This window comes from Sinocyclocheilus rhinocerous, unplaced genomic scaffold, assembly GCF_001515625.1.
Source record: "Sinocyclocheilus rhinocerous isolate Xijiao unplaced genomic scaffold, SAMN03320098_v1.1 scaffold53, whole genome shotgun sequence".
NCBI classification, from domain to species: Eukaryota; Metazoa; Chordata; class Actinopteri; order Cypriniformes; family Cyprinidae; genus Sinocyclocheilus; species Sinocyclocheilus rhinocerous.
Window position 1 is genome coordinate 2,689,052 of NW_015645538.1, and position 21,001 is coordinate 2,710,052.

At 39.8% G+C, this 21,001-nt stretch overlaps 2 protein-coding genes across 2 annotated transcripts; both read right to left on the bottom strand.

Annotated features, from left to right (window-relative positions):
- Positions 1 to 474: 474 nt before the first annotated feature.
- psmb2 (proteasome 20S subunit beta 2) lies at positions 475 to 10,107 on the bottom strand. The gene is made up of 6 exons (XM_016509897.1): positions 9,883 to 10,107; positions 8,685 to 8,807; positions 8,273 to 8,343; positions 1,379 to 1,541; positions 1,240 to 1,289; positions 475 to 660 (listed from the first exon to the last, which is right to left on the bottom strand). The coding sequence occupies exons 1-6, from the start codon at positions 9,971 to 9,973 to the stop codon at positions 559 to 561; spliced, it is 600 nt and encodes a 199-aa protein (XP_016365383.1). The 5' UTR covers positions 9,974 to 10,107; the 3' UTR covers positions 475 to 558.
- A 7,588-nt stretch (positions 10,108 to 17,695) lies between these two features.
- Positions 17,696 to 20,045, bottom strand: LOC107706246 (UPF0500 protein C1orf216 homolog). Its single transcript, XM_016509896.1, has 2 exons — positions 19,901 to 20,045; positions 17,696 to 18,959 (listed from the first exon to the last, which is right to left on the bottom strand). Exons 1-2 carry the CDS (start codon positions 19,903 to 19,905, stop codon positions 17,945 to 17,947), a joined length of 1,020 nt encoding a protein of 339 aa, XP_016365382.1. The 5' UTR covers positions 19,906 to 20,045; the 3' UTR covers positions 17,696 to 17,944.
- Between the last annotated feature and the right edge of the window lie 956 nt (positions 20,046 to 21,001).

Genomic DNA, 21,001 nt, shown 5'->3' on the forward strand with positions numbered 1-21,001 from the left:
CGTACCCATCCTGAGTGTCAATTCCCCGCTTCCCCCTCACCGTGACCCCCTCCCTCCCTTCATCTCTCTTGTCTCTGACACTCAGCAGGGCTGCTCTGCATTTCTCTCTGCCTGCAGGCGAACATATGCTGCTCGTCCCTTTAGATTCCGGTGTGTTCAGGAGAGAGGGATTGTTTAATGTTTATTAATCACCTGTCTGAGGAGGAGAGAGAGGGGAAGGAGACGCGCTCGTGCGAGTGCAAAAACACTTGTGTACAAAGCAGTGAGGAAACAAGTACACATCCAAAGATAGCATAAGTGCACGCCGCTCCTTTTTCTCCCCTCTTTGCCAACTTCTGTACTCCGCAGTACGACGCAAACAGATCCAACAAACCTTTGAGTGCGTTTTGGTGTGGAAAACGGCAAAATCTACAAAATGATGAACCTAAATAAATGTTCTCCTCTAAAAAAAAAAAAAAAGACCGTATAATTAACAAGAGGTCAATGTTTTTATTAGAGCACAGAGGGTTGCATTTGGAGTACAAAAGAGTGTGACTAGAGGGGAATAACAGTAGTTGCTCATTTAGGGCCCACGGGAAGCTTCTCCATGTCGTGGATGCCATCTTTGTCGATCAAACGGACAGTGAAGGAAGGCAGGTTCAGGATGAATCGTTTGTTGAGCTGTTGGAGAACAAGGAAATATACAAAAACAGTTATAAAAGGTCGCAAACATGACAAAACCCATGATCGAAATAGCTCCGAGGTGGTTTGTATAACCCACTGAACCAAAACAGAAGGATTTATACACTTTCTGAAGAACATGTGGTTCTTGTTGGCGCAAAAGGCACAGCCACAGTGCTAAAGTGGTCGCCACCTTTTTTTTTTTTTAAGAAGAAAATAATACTTTTATTCAGCACAGATGACAGTAAAGACATTTATAATGTTACAAAATATCTCCATTTAAAATAAATGCTTCTCTTTTAAACTTTCTGTCAAACTATTGTGAAAAATGTTTCACTAAAATGCATTGATAATTAAAAAATGTTGAAAAATCAGTTTTTCCATCACAGAAAAAAAATATTTTCAAAAAGTAAACAATATTTTTTTATTTTGAAGTATGTGGGATTTGGAGAAGTTTATGGGATATGTTTGAATCTACCTCCAAGTGTGAACAATAGTAATAGTGATGTTTCCCACAGCAACCACCAGTAATTATGACATTACATGGATGAACAGACCAGCATATGGAGAGCAACTAACCTCCTCTAAACACTTCTTGAGCAGATCCACAGCCTCCTCGCGAGTCAGATCTGGAGGGAGAAGAACAGAGAAACGGGATTAGAACTCAGTAAATAAAATAATAGTAATTATACCCTTATAAGTGAAAGTGCAGAATCACCTGGTCTGTAATATCGGTCCAGGATGGAGAGAGTGAGGAAGGCACCGTAACCGTGTGCGGCGAAGGGGGCTTTGGCAAGTGCTGACAGGTAGTCCATGTAGTACAGTCCTGGACCATCGGCCTCATCATATCCTGCCAAGAGCAGGTTCACATGGTATGGAGTCTAAAAAAAAGAGAAAAAAGCTATTTTAATCACTTAATCCACAAATGAAGAGATGTTTCAGTAGGTCATTACCACAAAATAAAGACAGACAAAAAGTGGAGGTTATTTTGCAATGATAAAAATCTGATTGTACATTATTCAGCTCATCACATGGCTACTGACCAAATAAATAAATAGCCATTGAATATTAATTTGTGTTTAAATTATGCTAGAAAATATGGAAGCCCATTTTTGCCACAAAAAAAAAAGATAATTCTGACTTTGTCACAATTCTTTTGACTTTTTTGTCTCATAATTCTTAGATATAAACTCAGAATTGAGAGAGATAGTTCATATCTCATAATTCTGAATTTTTCCTCTAAATTCTAAATTTACATCTCACAATTGTTTTTTTTTTTAATGCCACAGAATAGAAAATAAAAAAGGTAAATGGCTTTTTATCTCACAATTTTGACTTTTTTATTTCTTGGTATTACATGAGATATAAACTATAAACAGAAGTCAGAATTGTGAGAAGTTAAAATGACCTTTTTTATTTATTTTTATTCCATGGTGGAAACTGGATTCCGCAATATGGGAGACATGAAACTAGCAGAGTTATGTAGAGAATCAACTGCCTGGGGGAAAATACTTGACAGCAATTGACCAATCAGAATCAAGTAGAGTCATGTAAAAAACAAAAAAAAAAGTATAATAACAAAAGTTTGATGATAAAATGAAAAAGAAATGTTGCAAAATTCAAGCATAGACTCAAAGAATCTGACTGAAAACACCAACAACCACCAAACTTTAATGCGCTAGATGGAGGGAGAGAGAGAAGAAGAGAGAGGAGAGCAAAGGGAGGGGTGTGAAACAGCCGAGAAAGGGGCGAGAAGGGGAGGGAGGGGAGTGTGGAGCGGTCTGGGGGGGGGGTCGCTGGTGTCACCAGCAGTGTGACATCTGCAGGAAGACGGCACCCCTGCTGCCGCGAGCACCTACCCACCTCCTCTCTCCTCCCCTCCGTCTCCCGCCCTCACCCCTATGCCCTGGAGCAGTGCCAGCTCTCATTAAAACTTCTTTTAGTCCTATTCCTCCCTCTATCTTGCTCGCGCTCGCTCTATCTCAAAACTCTGTTCGGCTGAAACTACATTCGCTTTCCCCCACGTTTCCCGGCTGCACGGCTCTCAGATAGGGAGATTTCAATCCACATTCTGCCTCCACTACAATCGGCCAAATTTGGTGCCATCGGGTGGATTTAAAGGTGAAGCGTGTCATTTTTCCAATGTTAAAATTCACAGTTTAATGTGCAAGTGTAAGACATCTGTAGGACTTCCAAAGAGTGTTTGAGAGACCCAACATATCAACTTTACACTTAACTAATGATTTAAAAGCAACTAAGTTTTTTACCTTGAGATATCAGTTTCAAAAAATTATTCTGATGGTTCACTGACTTCTAATAAGCTGAATGGCTTCTGTTTCGTTCCCACACTCTTCCCAAAAACATCTGTTCTGGGAGTTTGGTGAATGGGTACGAAATTCTGCGAAAAGGGTGGATTGCTTTATAGCAGCAACAAATGCACATGTACAGCTATGCACAGTACTTGCACTGATACATTTAGGACAGTAAATTCCTCTCACTTGACTGTACGGTGCTTCAATAAAAATACACAAAACTACAAAAAGTTTCTTTAAGCCCAAAGTATACCTCAGTTTTTACGCAAACACTTATGCCTGAAGTAAACATGCAAATGCAAGTGTTTTTCTTTTTAATTTGTATTCTAGCATACGCACATAGTCGCTTCATTTAATTGTGTGCACAAAGACAGTAGGTCAGCATTAGAAAGTTTCTAGTGTCTGCCATTTTCTCTCCGGAAGTTATGAGCGATAAAAATGTCTTTGTATCCGTTAAATTTGAGTTGCATGTACGTGTAAAAGAACAAAGTATATTTTGGTCTTAAATATTCAGACTAGACTTCCTGTTTGTCCAAGTAATGACTCTTTAAACACTCAATGGACTTTCAGAAACTCCTCTTTTCAAAGAGAGATCTTATTTTTCTAAGTGACTAAATGTAAAATTTTTTAGCTGGTGGACGATAAAACGGGTGAAAAAATGAAAGAGGAATCTGAGCCTAGGACCAGAATATCTTAGAAACTTGTGAGCTCTTTTGGCTTGATATTCTAAGGGCCTGTTCACACAGAGATGTGTTTAGCTGTATACATTTTGTATCGTATTGGCGTTTCGTACAGATGGATCCGGCGAAACCGCTATTTTTTTAAACCGGGTCCCAGAGTGGATAAATCTGAAAATGATGCCCTTGCATTTTCGTGTGTACAGCCAATCCGTATATTTTGTGAAACGATGCTGTCATCACCCCACGTCTCAACGCTAATCAGACACCTCACATCAGACTGTCACGTAACAACAACAACAATAATGGACAACATGCTTGTGTTCGTGCTGCAGAAGCTACTGAGCCTATTAGCTTTACTTAAAATCTTCTTCTGTGCTGTTGTGTTTGTATACAGCTTGCAATGTTTATGCCAAGCGGCAACCTTCCGGTCTCTCTCATGAAACCAACACGGAAGTGACTTAAACTGTAATTCGTCAACTGGCTGCTAGAGGCTGGCTGCAAAAGGGAGTCAATCCCATAGACTCCCCATGTTAAAATGCCCAACTTTACAGCAGGAAAAAAACATGTTTACAGCCTGGTTCAAAAAAATTCTTTTGGTCTACATCGCTAATTTTGCCCTTCATGACAACTGTGAGGGGGGTGAATTTTTTTATAACTCATCCATTTAAATTATATTAAGCCTTAAAGTTCTGCATAATTAAGGGCGTGGCCACTTGAGTGGCAGGGGGGTTGCCGCTGCTGTCACCACCGTCGAGCTAGGTGGGCGGATAGGGAAAGCTCTGGCTTCATTTGGACGTGGCCTAAGAAACACTCCACATAACAACAGCCTAGCAAAAAAATGGGAGTGCAATTTTTTAAAAGAAATTTGCTAATTTTTTTTTTACAAGCCTTTAACATCTATAGAACGTTTTAAATTCCCAAAAATGTTTCTTTGCAGCAGAAAAATGTTCTTCACACACACACACACACACACACAAAATGGTTATTTTAAGAATTGTTTACTGAAAGGTTCTTTTGGGAAGCCAACATGGTTCTTCTATGGAATCAATGCGAAAAACCCTATTTGGAAGCTTTATTTTTAAGAGTGTAAATGTGAATATATAGTATCACGTCCAGTTCCTTTCAGCGTGGATGAGACTACAGCAGATCCACCTCAACTCACCTGAGAGGTTTTAATCTGATCTGGGCCATCCCCCTGCTCTCGGCGGGTCTCTGGGGCACGTTTGGGTAAGTAAACACCCCCTAGAGAAGCTCACCTAAGCAATATGCTTCACTCCCAGCAGGGAGGGTTTAGAGGAACAGGGGCTTTGTTGAAAGACAAGGTTTGAGTTTGTACGAAATTCCCCCGAGTGTCATCTACCCCTCCGTATAAACTCAACACCTGTTTCCCAAATTCTCCACCAACCTCATGAGCTACGGTTCAAACATTACAGCCTTTCCTCTCACCTGAGTCCCTGTTACAAAAACTGAGGGACACCAAACAAAAGCTTCGTACAGAGACTGATAATTGTACCATATCATTCATTCATCCTGCCTTTCGATTTCATGTTCTGTTCCTGCGCTCCCCATCCCTTTGCCCGCTGCCCCAGGACATGTTCTCATCTTTGGCATCTCTGCCCAATCTGCCGTATTAATTGTTCATCTGTAGCGGAACAGGGGAATGCCTCGCAATATGGCACCAGTAATTATTTGTGCCAGTGTGCTGGATATTTCTTGAGACGAAAAGGTGTTTACGGAACTTTTTTTCAGAACGAGGAAAAAAAAAAAAGATTGGATAGGGAAAGCTCTGGCTTCATTTGGACGTGGCCTAAGAAACACTCCACATAACAACAGCCTAGCAAAAAAATGGGAGTGCAATTTTTTAAAAGAAATTTGCTAATTTTTTTTTTACAAGCCTTTAACATCTATAGAACGTTTTAAATTCCCAAAAATGTTTCTTTGCAGCAGAAAAATGTTCTTCACACACACACACACACACACACAAAATGGTTATTTTAAGAATTGTTTACTGAAAGGTTCTTTTGGGAAGCCAACATGGTTCTTCTATGGAATCAATGCGAAAAACCCTATTTGGAAGCTTTATTTTTAAGAGTGTAAATGTGAATATATAGTATCACGTCCAGTTCCTTTCAGCGTGGATGAGACTACAGCAGATCCACCTCAACTCACCTGAGAGGTTTTAATCTGATCTGGGCCATCCCCCTGCTCTCGGCGGGTCTCTGGGGCACGTTTGGGTAAGTAAACACCCCCTAGAGAAGCTCACCTAAGCAATATGCTTCACTCCCAGCAGGGAGGGTTTAGAGGAACAGGGGCTTTGTTGAAAGACAAGGTTTGAGTTTGTACGAAATTCCCCCGAGTGTCATCTACCCCTCCGTATAAACTCAACACCTGTTTCCCAAATTCTCCACCAACCTCATGAGCTACGGTTCAAACATTACAGCCTTTCCTCTCACCTGAGTCCCTGTTACAAAAACTGAGGGACACCAAACAAAAGCTTCGTACAGAGACTGATAATTGTACCATATCATTCATTCATCCTGCCTTTCGATTTCATGTTCTGTTCCTGCGCTCCCCATCCCTTTGCCCGCTGCCCCAGGACATGTTCTCATCTTTGGCATCTCTGCCCAATCTGCCGTATTAATTGTTCATCTGTAGCGGAACAGGGGAATGCCTCGCAATATGGCACCAGTAATTATTTGTGCCAGTGTGCTGGGAGAAAATAAGCGGCCAATAATGTTTCATGTGTGCCAATGATGGCAAACTGTTGCTGGACTGTTCTGCGGAGAGCTTAAGGGGATGTTGGATGCAGCACATGGTTAAAATAAAAAGCACAGCACATAAAACAACCAGAGAAAATGTGTGTTTGGCTGCAAAAAGCCAGTTCTGAACAGTACGTTGGACCTCTATCTGAGCATCTGCCTCCTCTTTCTTTCTACGTACAGATCTGTCTGAGGAGCCACTCCAGGGGAGCCCCAAAGGCCCAGTTGTTTTTTTAGAAACCTGGTCCTTAAAGCGTGCATGACATCTCTCTCATTTAAACATCCCGAAGGGTTTAAGCACAAATGAAATGGATTAAATAATATGCAAGGTTGTACCCATATTCATTATTTTAAAGACGAATCTGAGACTTTCCTATGAATATTGTTACACATCGTGGATTAAGGCAGTATGCAAGTATCAATATGTGAACAAAATCTATTAGTCAAATGTTCCTCGCTTTGAGGCACATTCGAGGAAAAATATTGAAACCTACACATTTATTCCCTAGTTCTGCGGGCAAGCAGCATTTAGGTTAAGATGAACTAAAAGTGTGCATATATATGAACTTGTAGCACTTTCTCAGCCCCCCCAGAGACCACCCCTCCCACCCTCTCCCCCTTTTGGCTTGCTCTAATTGTTTTTTGTAATCATTTTCTCCACTGCTATTGTGACAGGAGGCAGTTATACTCTTCCTAACAAATTAACATACACACTACCAGACAAAAGAGCCAGGATGGCGACAAGCCCATTTTTACACAGATGGGTGCACTCCATGTTGCCCTGAGTTTAACACACACACACACACACACATTTGGAGAATGTATCATATAAGGAGGATCACATTACATAGAAGGCGCAGGTGTCAACGACCTCTGAGACCTTGATATCACCTCCACACATTCAAAACATACTGGCATCTGTTTTTAAGTACACTTTACACCGGCTACATTCAGATATACTCTGTGGCACATCTCGCTTTGCTGTCGATAAAAGGACGGAAGAGAGAAAACAAAACAATGTGCAAGAAAAAGTGACTGAAAACGTGTTTTTAGCTGATATATACACTACTATTCAAAAGTTTGGTGTTAGTAAGATTTTTTTTAAGAAAACCAGTAAGGATGCATTAAAGGGGACATAAGATGCGATTTCAATTTTTCCTTTCTCTTTGGAGTGTTACAAGCTCTTGGTGCATAAAGAAAAATGTAAAGTAAAGGCATTTATACTGTTATTAAAGATTTTAATTTTAAATAAATGCTTATATTTCTAATAACTGGAATTCATGAAAAGAAATATCACGGTTTCCACAAAATTATTAAAAAGCACCGTTTTCAACATTGATAATAATAAGAAACATTTCTGAAGGATCATGTGACACTGAAGACTTAAGTAATGGCTACTGAAAGCACTCAAAGTACTAAAATTACATTTTAAAATATATTACAATAGAAAACAGTTATTTAAAATTTTAATTATATTTTTTACGACATTACATTACCAACCGCAAAGTTTTGAACAGTAGTCACTATACACTACCTATTGAATATAATAAAGTGTTTCATTTTTATGGCATTTCTATTGCTTTCACACAGGTTTCCTGTATACCCCTTTGAATAATGTAGATCAAATGTAGTTACAGTAAAATGGGGGGAAATTATTTGCTTTTTGGTCATTTTACAAGTAACACTATGTTTGATCCATTCTAGATGCATCTCAGGTTGGAAATCACCGGTCTACACAATGTGTAATTAATCTATTGAAAAATTAAGGTTTGGAAACAAACTATCCGATATTTGTAGATGTAAAAGTGCATTCACAGATCTTAGAACATTCTGGGCTTGAACGCAGAGATTCTCTACCAACCCGACTCCGCAGATAGTCTGCTAGGTTTTTCCTTGTGAAGTTTGCAGCAGCTGCTGGGCTGAGCTCATATCCTGCAGAAACAGATAGATATACCAGAAACAATTCATAAAACAACAGAAACAGTTGCCATGCAGAGCGCATGTCCAGAGTATGATCAATTTTAAACAAAGTACAATTCTAATGAGAATTTGTCATGTAAAATGAAAAAGTATTAGAAATCTTCTGAGCTAAAGACTGAAATTAAATGTATTCCTACCATTCAAGTAAATGATGTTTAGAGTTACAATTACAAACGACAAAACCAAGACACAGTGTATAGCTTGACGTTCTATACAGGAGTGTGATTTCAGGATACTTTCCATTACAATCAGTTAACCTTCAGAAAAAAAAAAGAAAAGAAATGAACGCTTACCATTTCTCATTTTGTAAAGCTGGACATTTTTCTGAATGTATTCTGCAAATTGTACTGTGTCACCGGCTTCACCCACACACAGGAGCAGGATCTTTTCGCTGAGCTTGAACATCTTGTCATAATCTGGTAAATATATACAAGTCATCTTAACATTATGTCCAACACAACCCTAACACATTTTGGTAGTCTGGTGGTCATTGGTGGTCTATGAGACCTCCGGACCTGTACAGTTTCCTGACATTTTCTGTGGAAACAGAAACCAGGGCTACTTCTTGCTATAGATATAGTCAATGGCCTTTAGTTCACAATAAAGTGCATTATATTCTACTAGCTATTGCTTGTCAGGCGTAGCTGGTATTAGGGGGTTAATTTCTCTCACACTGTACAACAATAATTACTGTTTTTGCAATATTGTAAGGGGTAGGTTTAGACGTTAAAACACAAATCTAAGAGATAGAAAATTGTATTTATTGTTAGCTTACGATTTTTGCTGCATTCCTTCTAGCCACAACCATATTAGGGGGAGGGACACTGCTCTTCTTGAGAGCACTTAACAAAATTTTGTATACGGAATGTCAACATTTTTACTCCGTTTTCTCAAAAATAAAGACAGCAAAATGTCACTATATGTATCTGCTAAAAACTTCCAAGTCTTAATTCTAATATGATGGGACTTGGATGAAGTAAGGTTAAGTTTTAACCTAGACCATAAACAGCAGCACTAACTTTACTTTATGGAGTTTTCTCTGTGGTGAATAACTTGAATTTTAATATTCCTCCTTCGTAACTATGGAGGTTTGGAGGCGATCTTACTTTCACTTTCACAAACTCATCCGAGGACGCTCAACTGACACTCGAGGATAATCACAATATAATAACTGACGTGTTGCTCCCGTTGAAGTTTAAAGGTGTATTCTAAATGAAGTTTAATAGGCTGATTTGAATATATTAATATGTAAATCAGTTCAACGCACAAACTGTGTTAGCACGGGGTAGCTAACGTTACTTCGGCTAAAACTTCTTAGCAATTGCCATATATTCTGAAGTGTCGACAACATGTAAATTAAGACAGATATGTATAAACATTGAAATGTGGTTAATTTTTATGGTCTAACATTACAATGCTTTTATAGATTATTATGAATTGTTATCTGGCCGGTTAGCATGCTGCTAACATGCTACTACACGTCAAACTCACCGTGTTTCATCTGGATTATACTGCTGGCTGCTACATTATCTGCCGCAACCAGCACAAAGTCTGGCCCCTGAATCCCGATCAAGTATTCCATGCTGCGGACCGAGTTTAGAGGCAAAAAACACGCTCTGATCAGTAAGCAGACTAACAGTGCAGCTCAATCAGATATTACACAGCAAAACCTGAATGGAGCTCAACGGCGGCGCACTCTTCAGACGTCATCAGAGAGTGCGTGCTCTGCGGTCACGTGACGATCTGTTTATGGACATGGTAAAGTGGTGTTAAGGCCCGTTCACACCAAGCACGATAACTATAAAGATAACGATAAAGATATAGTTTTAAAAATCGTTCTCAATATTAAAGAATAGCATAGTTCACACCACAACTATAACGATAACGATACAGAGGAACGATATCGTTGTGATCACTTTCAAAACGATTTTTTTCCAGTTGATGAACGATAAAACACTGACAGCCAATCAGAATCCATCCTGCTGTAACGCGCTCAAGAATTTAAAGCGGCAGACGCATGTGCGCTTAGAATAAACAGACGATATCGTTCGCTGGTGTGGACGCTAATATCGTTATCTTTATAGTTATCTTTATAGTTATCGTTCTTGGTGTGAACGGGCCTTTAAGCCCTAAAAAGTGACACTTTCTCTGTCTGGTGGGCAGACACAGAAACTCTTGGAGAATATTACAGAGTGCACAATGTTATGGTCATTAAAATATAAAGAAATATAAGGGAGTTTTTGGTGTTTTTCAGATCTGGAAAAGTGAAGGTAATTAATAAAATCTTAAAGGTGCTGTATGTAATGCTGGGTACACACCACAAGATAATCGGGCTGATTTTGGGCCGATTTCTCCCCTTCCGACAATCCTAGGTAATGTCCCGAAGAACGTCGCGAATCTTAAATATTCAACATGTTGAATATTTACCATCAGAAATCCTGATGTGTGGGGGGAACCCCGAAAACACCACACACTATAGGAGCAAAACGGTTAAATTTAGGATTTTTTCCCCTCATGTTTGTGGTCTCTCACATTTTGAAGATCTTATAAGATCATATAAAAATCTTATAAAAATCTTATAAAAATACCATAATATGCTTGCAGATATTTAAGAAACATGCTAACACTCGGTGTCAATCCTACATACAGCACCTTTAAACAGGCTAGTTATATGACATCTGATAGAAATTACAGTCTTTAATTATATTAAATCTCTAGAATTATATATTCTGTCTTTCTAGATAGAGATAGATAGATAACCCCAAGACTTGTGATTTTATTAAATGTTTTGCAATGCATTAGTAAAAAATGTATAGTGTTATGCCTATTCCATTCCCATAGAATAGCTTCAGTGAATATGAGTGATTGATCATGTTGTCTAGACAGAAGGGGTTTCAGATCTTGTATACCCTCAGCTGCAGTAGGAACTTCTAGCCCCCAACCACTACAAAGACTCCCATTCATGTTCATTAGTTTTGCCTCTTTGTGTCCCTTTCCTATACTGTGGTGCAATTAATACACTTCATAGTATTTAGATATATAGTGAGAAAAATAATATCTTCTTTTTTTCTGAGAGCGTTCAATCTTTACTAGTTTTGTTTATATATTGTGCAGACAGCTTTACTGCAGCTTTAGAATTTTTTTAAGACGGAAAATTGTGTATCCATGTGATGAAAGTATTCCTCTCTCCCCATCTCTCTCTTTTGGTAGTTGTCACTGGTTCAGCTTGACTGCTTCGTTAGGACTCATCATTTGCATTCAGATTAATTATCTAATTACCGACAAATGTCCAGCGGCCACCCCGCACTCCGGCTCGTCAGCTCTGCGCCTGTAATTATTTTAATCATTTACTTTCATCTGGAGTGTTCCTGCCATACTTCTGTGTTTAGAGGCCATTCTTAATTACCCTGCCAAGACACTCTTCCCCTCTTTTCATGTGAGGAAAAGGGGCAGATAGAGAGAGAGCCCGATGGGGACAAAATCCAGGAATCTTGACAGCATCATAAAAGCTCCGAGCTCTGCTGGTTGTTCACTCTGTTTTCCCCCCTTCATCTTCTCTCTCTCTGTTTCTCTGTCTCTGATTCCCCCACTCCTCCGCCAACCCACATCCTTCTCCAATTCGAACTATTCCTCCCTCTCTCTCTCTCTTGCTCCCCACCCTCCCTCACTTCCTCCAGTTCCCCCTTTATCGCAAGCACACACAGGAATCGCCTCCGGGGCCCAGTGCTCTGACTACTAATACACTCACACACACTGTGACATACATCATGCGCCACGTTCCCTGCATATTATCTGGTAAATCTATACACCTCTCTCTCCGCAGCTTCTCTTTATTTAGGCACCACCAGTCTGGTTCTCGGGTGCATCTGGTTTGTGTCTGGTAGTTGTTGGCTCAATTCCTACCATTGCTGCTCTCACTGTTGTGCCCTCTCAGCAATTGTGAGACACGCGCTGTGCACTGGTGCAAATATATAAGCTATAATTGGGGCCCCTGGCTGTTTAAGGATTATTCCAACTTTGGAATATCTAAAGTCTGGATGGTGGTGTTTCATTTTCATTCAGTTCGAACTCATTAACTGAAATTTTTGTTTTCTGTCATCTGAACATAAAATAGCGCTTGAGCACTGTAATATATGAGTTCAGAGTGGTATTCGGGAGGGGAAAAAAGCACAGTTTCTGCTCCGTCCAGATAAAATGATGGGTGGTATTGTCCTATTTTGAGATCAATTCTTCAGACAGAGACTCTGCAGAGAAAGAACAGCGCTGAGCATTAAGAGTCACGTTGGCTCCGGGGGGACTCGTCTGAGTTTGGGGATTATGGACTCATAGCCCAAGGGTAGTTTGTTAAGAGTAGAATATGTTTTGAACTCAGATTAAGAATATAGGTAGTGCATGAAGGGGGCAGAGCAAATTAATACTATGGTTTTTGTGTGAGCCTCGCAGTGGATGAGAAATATGGAGGTTGCAGTTTTCAGTGTAATAAATAGTTAAAAATGCTGAGTGTGTGGGGGGATTTGTGATCACACAATGGATTGCAAGATGTTTATTCTTTACAACAGACAAGTATCTATTTTTATATTACTAGAACTTATTTTTAGTTATTAATTAAATCTGTAATTTTGATATGCATTATTCACCTCTTGACTAGAATTCTTTCTATTTTTTAATTACTAAATAAATTCAAGACAGTAGCATCTATTTATTAGACACTAGTGGGTATTCCAATTGTTACAAGTAACCATCGTACTACAAGATTTTTATTTTATTTTAATTTTATAAAGTATAGCCATTCTGACTAAACAAGTAAAAAACAAGTGTAACTTCAGTAGGTACTAAACTGAAAAAACATACTACCTTTGGGATAGTTACAAGTAACTGGGAATAGGCACCTTTAACAATTGGAATAGTTGAAAGTGAACAGCACATAATTCCATAAAATTCAATGGATTAAAAGACAATTTTGAGCATTATTATCCATTAAACTACACTGAATCTATCAGATGAAAACAAAATTTTAATTAAACTGAAGCTGTTTCACAGCTGAAATTGAATTTGTTTAATTATTGATGAATTCTGTAGCAATAACACTGTTATTTTCCCGTTTATTGTGAAGCTGCTTTGACACAATCTGCAGTGTATAATGCCCTTTACCTTCTTGACTTGGCAAACATTTGCAATTTAATAGTTAGTTACTAGACAATATTGAAATAGTGACAGCAAAGGAATCAGTAGTAGCATAATGAAGTGAAACTGCAACAGATAACACTTTGAAGGAAAATGTTAAAACGACTTGTGCACATCCAGTGTGTTGCTAGTAATATAAGCATGCCTTTTCACTTTATCTAGTCAAAACTTTGACTGTGAACAAAGGTTGCATCAGGGAAATATGGTCAGCCGTGATGTGAGCGTGTTCAACATTGCAATTTCCACATTTGCATTCTTGAAGAAACGCAACGCCGGTGTCACCGGCACCGCATTTTTCGGTTTAATCTGCAATTTCACGGTGCTGAGAGCGGGCCGGGTTGAATTCATTGTTCTGGCCTGTCGTCGTTTAGCGTCGCTTTGCTTTTGTTAAGTGGCAGAGGGCGTCCACAGGACCTGGGCACGAGAGGGACCACTTCATCTGAAGGGGTGAAAAAGAGCAAGCTAAATGGAAGTGACAGGCAATGAAAAAATTCCTACCGGCAGCTGGAAGGATTTGACATGGCGAGCTCCCCCACCACCGTCAGCCCTGTGACCCCCGTGCCTGGCACACGCACCTGCCGCTCTGAGGCGCGCTTTCACCGGCAGAGAGATTATCGCGGGGCGTGGTGTGGTCGACCCGTCGTCAATGAAGTCCTGTGAAAACCCCCTTATGCGTGAAAGAGCCTCTATTCAAGCGCCTTTGTTCAACACATTTTTATGGGACAACATTGGCCATTATGAGGTTTCGAGATTTACATGGGACTCCATAGAGGGGTATAATCCTTTCAAGCAGCAAACGAATAAAAGTTTAAACCCGCTGTTTTCATATTTATTAGCTGGTTAAAGCAGACGAGGCAGCTGATCCCACTTAAACCAACAGGCTTCAATATGTCTATAGGCTCTAGCAGATTATTAAACACAACCAAAATTAAATCAAGACAAGTTCACCAAACCTTTATTTCGTCTGTCTGTCTGTCTGTCTGTCTGTCTGTCTATCTATCTATCTATCTATCTATCTATCTATCTATCTATCATGCATGGACCCCAAGGCTGTCCACATCCCCCTGACTCTCTGCCACCCCTTCTCTGTCCAAGCTGATTGTTTCCACGCCAGTGGAGTGCTAGGGGCTACTTCACTGTCACACTGCATCATGAAGAGGGAAAGATGAGGGGAGAGGTAAGAAAGACAGAGAAAGAGACTTTAAAATCTTTGAGGGCACACATGAGAAGGGACACAGTTACCAACAGTGATGCCTATTCACTTGAAAGTGACTGATATTGCCCCCTCGTGTTGAGGAATGCTTAATGCAACCAGTTCCTTTCGCTTTACATAGGCATTTTAAGCACTAACACCTTGAATAGTTGCGAATTTTACGTTGGAAATCATTTTATTCTGGAATTATGCCACATACACCTTTGCAAAAATGCAATGCAGGATTAAAAATAGTTCACGTTTCGACAAAATGGGCTATTAGCCTATAAAAGTATTTTCTGAGACACATATAGCCTGTGAAATATGTAATAATTACACAAATAAAAAATAGAATTATATTGTTATAAAGCCCAGTAGTCGGAATAGAAACAGTGCCAATAGATAGATAGATAGATAGATAGATAGATAGATAGGAGACGGATGGATAATAAATAAATAAATAAATAAATGCATTTGGTTTGTTCTACATTTTTTATTAGCTAGCTGTCTATGAACATATTTCAGCATTTATTCCTATTTATGCTTTATATGTAGAAAATATTTGAATTTAGCTCATGGTAGAACTTGAGAGATCCGGTGATGCATATTTAAGTACAGTTTCGTGTTTGCTGTCACAGCGGTGATACTTTCTTAAGTTCAACGTATATCTTTATTTTGGGCGCAAAAATCAGCGGCTCCGCATCATGAGAAACACGGCGTTTCATCCTGCAGCACACCCGTCTCGGGTGCAGAGACGTTCTCACCGTTGCCGTTATTCGCGCCCAGCAGGGACCTTCTCACTCAGCAGTTTGTCCCACTGCCTACATTATACAGTGTGGCTTTTGATTTATTTTTTTGAATGTTTTCTGGGTGAAGACACACCGAGTCACATAAAAAAAAAAACACTGCTGAACTATCAAGATCGACAACCCACCACTTCTTTTCCTCCCAGAGTCATCCCTTAAAAGCAGGATAACAGAAATAACCCTGAATTACAAGGGACAGTTTCTAATAGATTAGGCAAATGTTTTCCTAAAAACGGGTAATTAGTCAAATGAAGTCTGTCCTCAAAAAAGGAATAGCTTAGTTAATCCATAAATGAAAATTCTGTTATGATTTACTCACCTGTATTATTATTTTTGTTCCTGCTGCTGAAAATAGAATAAGCCTATGTTTTAAAGAATTTGAGACTTACAGTGGGAAAAATATGGAAGTCAATAGAAAGCATCAACTCTGGTTACCCACATTCTTCAAAATATATTCTTTTGTGTTCTGCAGAAGAAAGAAAATCATTGAAACAGTTTAAGGGTAGGCTAAATAAATGTTTTTTTTTGGGGGGTGAATATTGCTTAGGCTATGTATTCCTTAAAACAACCAAACGAAAGTCAAGATAAGAATGAATGGAGCTTAAAGTAGCCTGCTTATTACATAAACTTATATTATGTTTTAACATAGTTTTCAAGTAATCACTTAACTTAGATTGGTCCTAAAAGTTAATGGGCTCTAACTCAACAGATGAACTTTTACCTGAAGAAGTTACTATGGCAACAGTAGGCAGTTCAAGCAAGAGCTGTACGTTAGCCTTTACCTGACCGTTCATCGATAAAACCTAAGTAACTTACTATCGGTATTAACCTTATTACAGATTCAAATAGCACAAAAACTTTAAGTGCTGTGTTTAAAACGTCTTCAGAAAAGTTGACGGTTAGCAAACTTTGCGAGAAGCGCCAAAAAATTGGGTTGCGCCGAAATCCTCGACAGATTTCAGAAAGAAAACAACACTATCCTAAACTGATCAATTATTTTCCATTTTTCCCAATGTGCTGCATATACGTAAACGAGCTGTCGTTATTTGTTAAACGAGAAATGTTATCCCTTGTAAAACGCACATTTTCTTTAACATTTTGTATCTGGCTAGGCTAATTCTTGCAACACTTGCGCTCCGAGACAAAAACGCTTTCAAAGACGTGTAATTCTCTTAGCTCGCACTTTTGGTAGTGTGACATTGAGCCAAAGACGACAAACCAAATCATTAAACATGTTAATTCTTCAGTATATTCGCAAAAGTGTGTGATAAGCGCACACGGTTAGTAGTAAAAATTCGCTCGGATTATCCCTCATTTCGCCCCGGGCTTTTGGCTGCCGAGTCTGACTGGACCTGCAGGCTGCTCACCGGGCCGGATTGGACCAGGTGCCCCGAGGCGCGCTCTGTCCAATATCCCTCAGGGCAAAGGAACCAGTGCAACTCTTACCCTGCAGCTCTGCTTTGACTGTGGATTATAGGACAAACACTGGTATCTCCGTAAACACTCAAGACACATGCATACACAGAGAAAGGCCAGACGCTCTCAGCCCGGGGCAACAAGATATAGAGCCCGTGCTATTTAGATTGATGTAGGCCACTTTGATTTAAAACTCTCATCCAGCACTTTTTCTGTGTGATAAGGAGAAACAATTGAACACTGTGTGGTTCTTAAAGAAAGCACTGTCATTAAAGGTCAAGAGAGGGTCTTGAATATATAATCTTGAAGCAATATCAAGCCTTAGAACATAAGAATGGCCAAATATTGTTATATAATGTGTCAGTACTAAATTTGTCTGAATTGTTTTTACACACTGACTGGAAATGTGATCAAATGAACATGTGCGGTTGTTACCCTAAGGAACAATTTCGACCTGATCTGACTTCTAAAATTATTTATAACTGGTGTAACATAAAATGACAACTGATTTAGTCAAAACAATAATATATTTGATTTAAATTTAAAATCATTTAGATGTTACCACAAGAATTGCATTTTTAGGTCAACAGAATATTTTTTACAATGTACTGCTGTTCAAAACATTTGCAAGCACTTCACAAAAAGACACATTGTGCATTGTTAAATATAATTTATTTTATACCACACAAAAACATGACTTTAAAAAAAAAAAAATATCAGGTTGGAGGAGTTCAGAGACATCAGTAACCACATGGGCACAGTTCAAGATGATGTTCTGGAGAACTTTTAACCACATTTATGATAGTGATAAAAGTTTAGCATTATGGAACATTATAGGGCAAAATAGTTCAGAGACCCAGGAGGTAATTTGATTCAAAAGAATAAGATGCACAAAGATTACTTTTCACATGATAATAGTCATCAGCTGGTCTCATGACTTTTCTCAGATTGTCTGTTATTGGGCAGCAGTGGCAGCACCCATGCGCAGAAGCTCTTTCCTATGCGTAAGAATGATGTCGAAACTGGACTGGAGCCGGTTCTGCTGCTCCTGGACACGGTTTTGTAAGGTGCGAACCCACCGGATAAGGGCCAGGCGACGATACATAGTCAGTTGGACTTGATGCTTCTCCATCTCCTGTGCCTTAAACCTCTCCCGGTCCTGTAGCGTCCAAACAGCCTCCATAAGTTCCGGCAGCTCAGAACAGGGGTCGGTGTCTGAGTCCGACGAGCCGTCTTCAACTGCATCAGCGCCCTCCAGGCTCTCTCTACGCCGCTCTGCCTTCTTATCCACTTGGTTTTGGTTTTTCAGGGTGTCCACAGATGCATTCCCATTGTCTGCCATTGGACGTTCTCGGCAGATTTGATCCCAGATGGAATTGTGGGCCCCTGCGCCCCCGATGTCACCACTCTCTGTGCTGAGTGGGGAAGAGCTTTCTGACCTGTAACCGAATTCAAACTCTTCATCACTGTCAGCCCAGTCTATTACACCATCCTCCTCTTCGTCATCATCCAGTAGGTCCTCTACTTTCTCATTCTCTCCCAACGCCTTCTCCTTTTCATCATCCGTCACTCTCCTCATCTCTTCATCAACCTTGCCTTCTTCTGCGCCATCTGGAGGCACTCTGCTGCCCATATCGTCTCCACTTTCAATCTCAGGAAGTGGCTCCAAAGGGCTCCAGCATGGCAGACGAGACAAGGGGGAGAGGGGTCCAGGTCCATAGTGGTTGGCAGAAAGGGGCAGATCACGGCCCAAAGCTCTTGGACGCACCTGGTTGCGGTTTTCATCTCCTGTCATGGGGTCATCATCCTGTCCCAGGAAGTTAAAGTTACCATCTTTCTCACATCTCTTCTGACTGTTGGTATGGATGCGCAGAGTTGACGGTGGTCCAACCAGAGCTTGACTTCCAAGGACAGGGTTCATGGCCCGATCTTGCTGAAGCATTTTCAGTTTTGTTTGAGATTCACTCGCTCTTTGAAAAGGGGAGATTATAAAAAAAAAAAAAAAAAAAAAAAAAAAAAAAAAAAAAAAAAAAAAAAAAAAAAAAAAAAAAAAAAAAAAAAAAAAAAAAAAAAAAAAAAAAAAAAAAAAAAAAAAAAAAAAAAAAAAAAGTGTTAGTGGTTTGACAGAAGAGTCTTTACAGGATGCAAAAGCTAAGTAATACATTATATTATTCTATTTTGGCTGTGAATATAGTTTCAGACGAAACAGAAAAGTGCTGAAAGGCCACTAACACACTGTAAATAATATCTGTGGCTAAAATCCCTCGCTAATAATGGTTAAAATAATACATGAAATATTCAGTGGTGCAATTCCACGGCATGTTCTCCATTTCGGTGACATGAAATATTCAGATGTCCTCTCACAGATATAGTCCACGTAATAACTTCGGGGGCCTGTCAATCATTCGGCGTGACAGGCGCTGTGGTGCTGAAGAACAGCAACCAGCGATTCAGGGTTGCGCGCCTGAGGCGCAAATAAAATGATTGAGGACATAAAATCTGCAAGTAGTCCAATTCCGCCCCAAGAACAGGACCGAAAATTAGTGCTAACCTGAACGGCTCGGTGCATTTCGGTATATTTAAAATTCCTGCTGTAATTTACTTGACGATTCGTGCAATTCGATTGGAACAGCTCGAAGCGCCGCGTTAAAATAAATATGTGCGATGAATGAAGGAAATCAATGAACATTAAACCACCAATCAAACGCATTTTGTGTAGCTCGATGCTCGACTAGCTGCCTAACGAGCACAAACGTTATCAAAATAAATGTTATCGCTGATTCAGATAATCAGCAAAACAAATCCGTAACAGTCAATCGCAAAAACCAAGAAAAAAAATGTATTGATAAATAGAATCCAGATAAACACAGGTTGGATTACGTAAGAGCGAGCGGCGGTACGCCAGTCTCACCCCATCTCTCAGCTTCGCTCGCTCGGCCGGGAACGCGGCGAAAAACAGCTCACATCCACAGAGCGCCTAAACCTCCTCCAATTTTATCTAGCCGTTACATAAATGGCTGATTGACAATAACATTTGAGAATCAATTATTAGAGGGCATTGTCTTACGGATTGTTGTCCGTTTTTCGTCCGCGAATAAGATACAGTGTCCTCCCTGTTTTCCTCTCCTCCGACCGACCCTCTCTAGCGATGTTAATCTGATTCCTCCGCTCTCTCTCCCTCCCATCCGCTCTCTTTTCCCGTGTACTGCAACGGACCACTGGGCTATGACTCCCTTCCTAAACTGGGAAGGGACCACATAAGATGGAAACCGGTGAAATGTGTGGAAAACAGTGTGGGAAAACTAATTAAAGTCTTGAACAAAAGAGGGGGCTCTAAATTAAGGCTTGAACCCTGAAAAAAAGAGGTCAAAACAAATAATACAAGTTAGGGTCTTAAAGTATATATATTTACTTCTCATTATTATCAATTCTGGCAATACATAAACAAAATATACGTACTGTGTCACCTTTATTTTACTTGAAATGACAGTTACAGTTAGCTAACTGTGCAAAAGGCGCCAAGCAACAATTTGATTTGCGCGAGATTGCAGGAAACAATATTTTTTGCAACAACAAAAAAACTTAAAACTTAAGTCCTACAAAGTGTAAAATACCCCCAACTCATCAGAAAAGAGTTAAGGACGACTATTTTACAACCAGGTTTATACCCCTTAATGGGCCTGCAGTTTTGTTGTTGTAGGTCTATGATGGCTTATCATGAGGCACTGTGTGACTGTGTTTTGGTGCTTGCACATCAAACAGACTCAGTAAGTACATTCCCTCCCTATCCCATGACAAGCAATTGCTGGCGACAGAAAAGAACTCTTCTCTCCCCCCTCCGTCCAACAACATCCCCATTCAAGTGTAGCACCTTCAGGCTGTCTCTACTCTCTCCCCCTTCCATCTCTCAATAATAGCCTTAACACATGAAAAATACATCAAATAAAAAGTCTGCCTGCGGCTTCATCACATGGAAAATCATCTACATCAAGCAAACAATCTGGGGAAGGAA

Coding starts and splice junctions, on each gene's coding strand:
- psmb2 (XM_016509897.1), bottom strand. CDS start 9,973: ATGGAATACTTGATCGGGATTCAGGGGCCAGACTTTGTGCTGGTTGCG. Junction 8,344..8,684: donor GCTTTACAAAATGAGAAATG/GTAAGCGTTCAT, acceptor CTGTTTCTGCAG/GATATGAGCTCAGCCCAGCA. Junction 661..1,239: donor TCAAGAAGTGTTTAGAGGAG/GTTAGTTGCTCT, acceptor GTTCTCCAACAG/CTCAACAAACGATTCATCCT.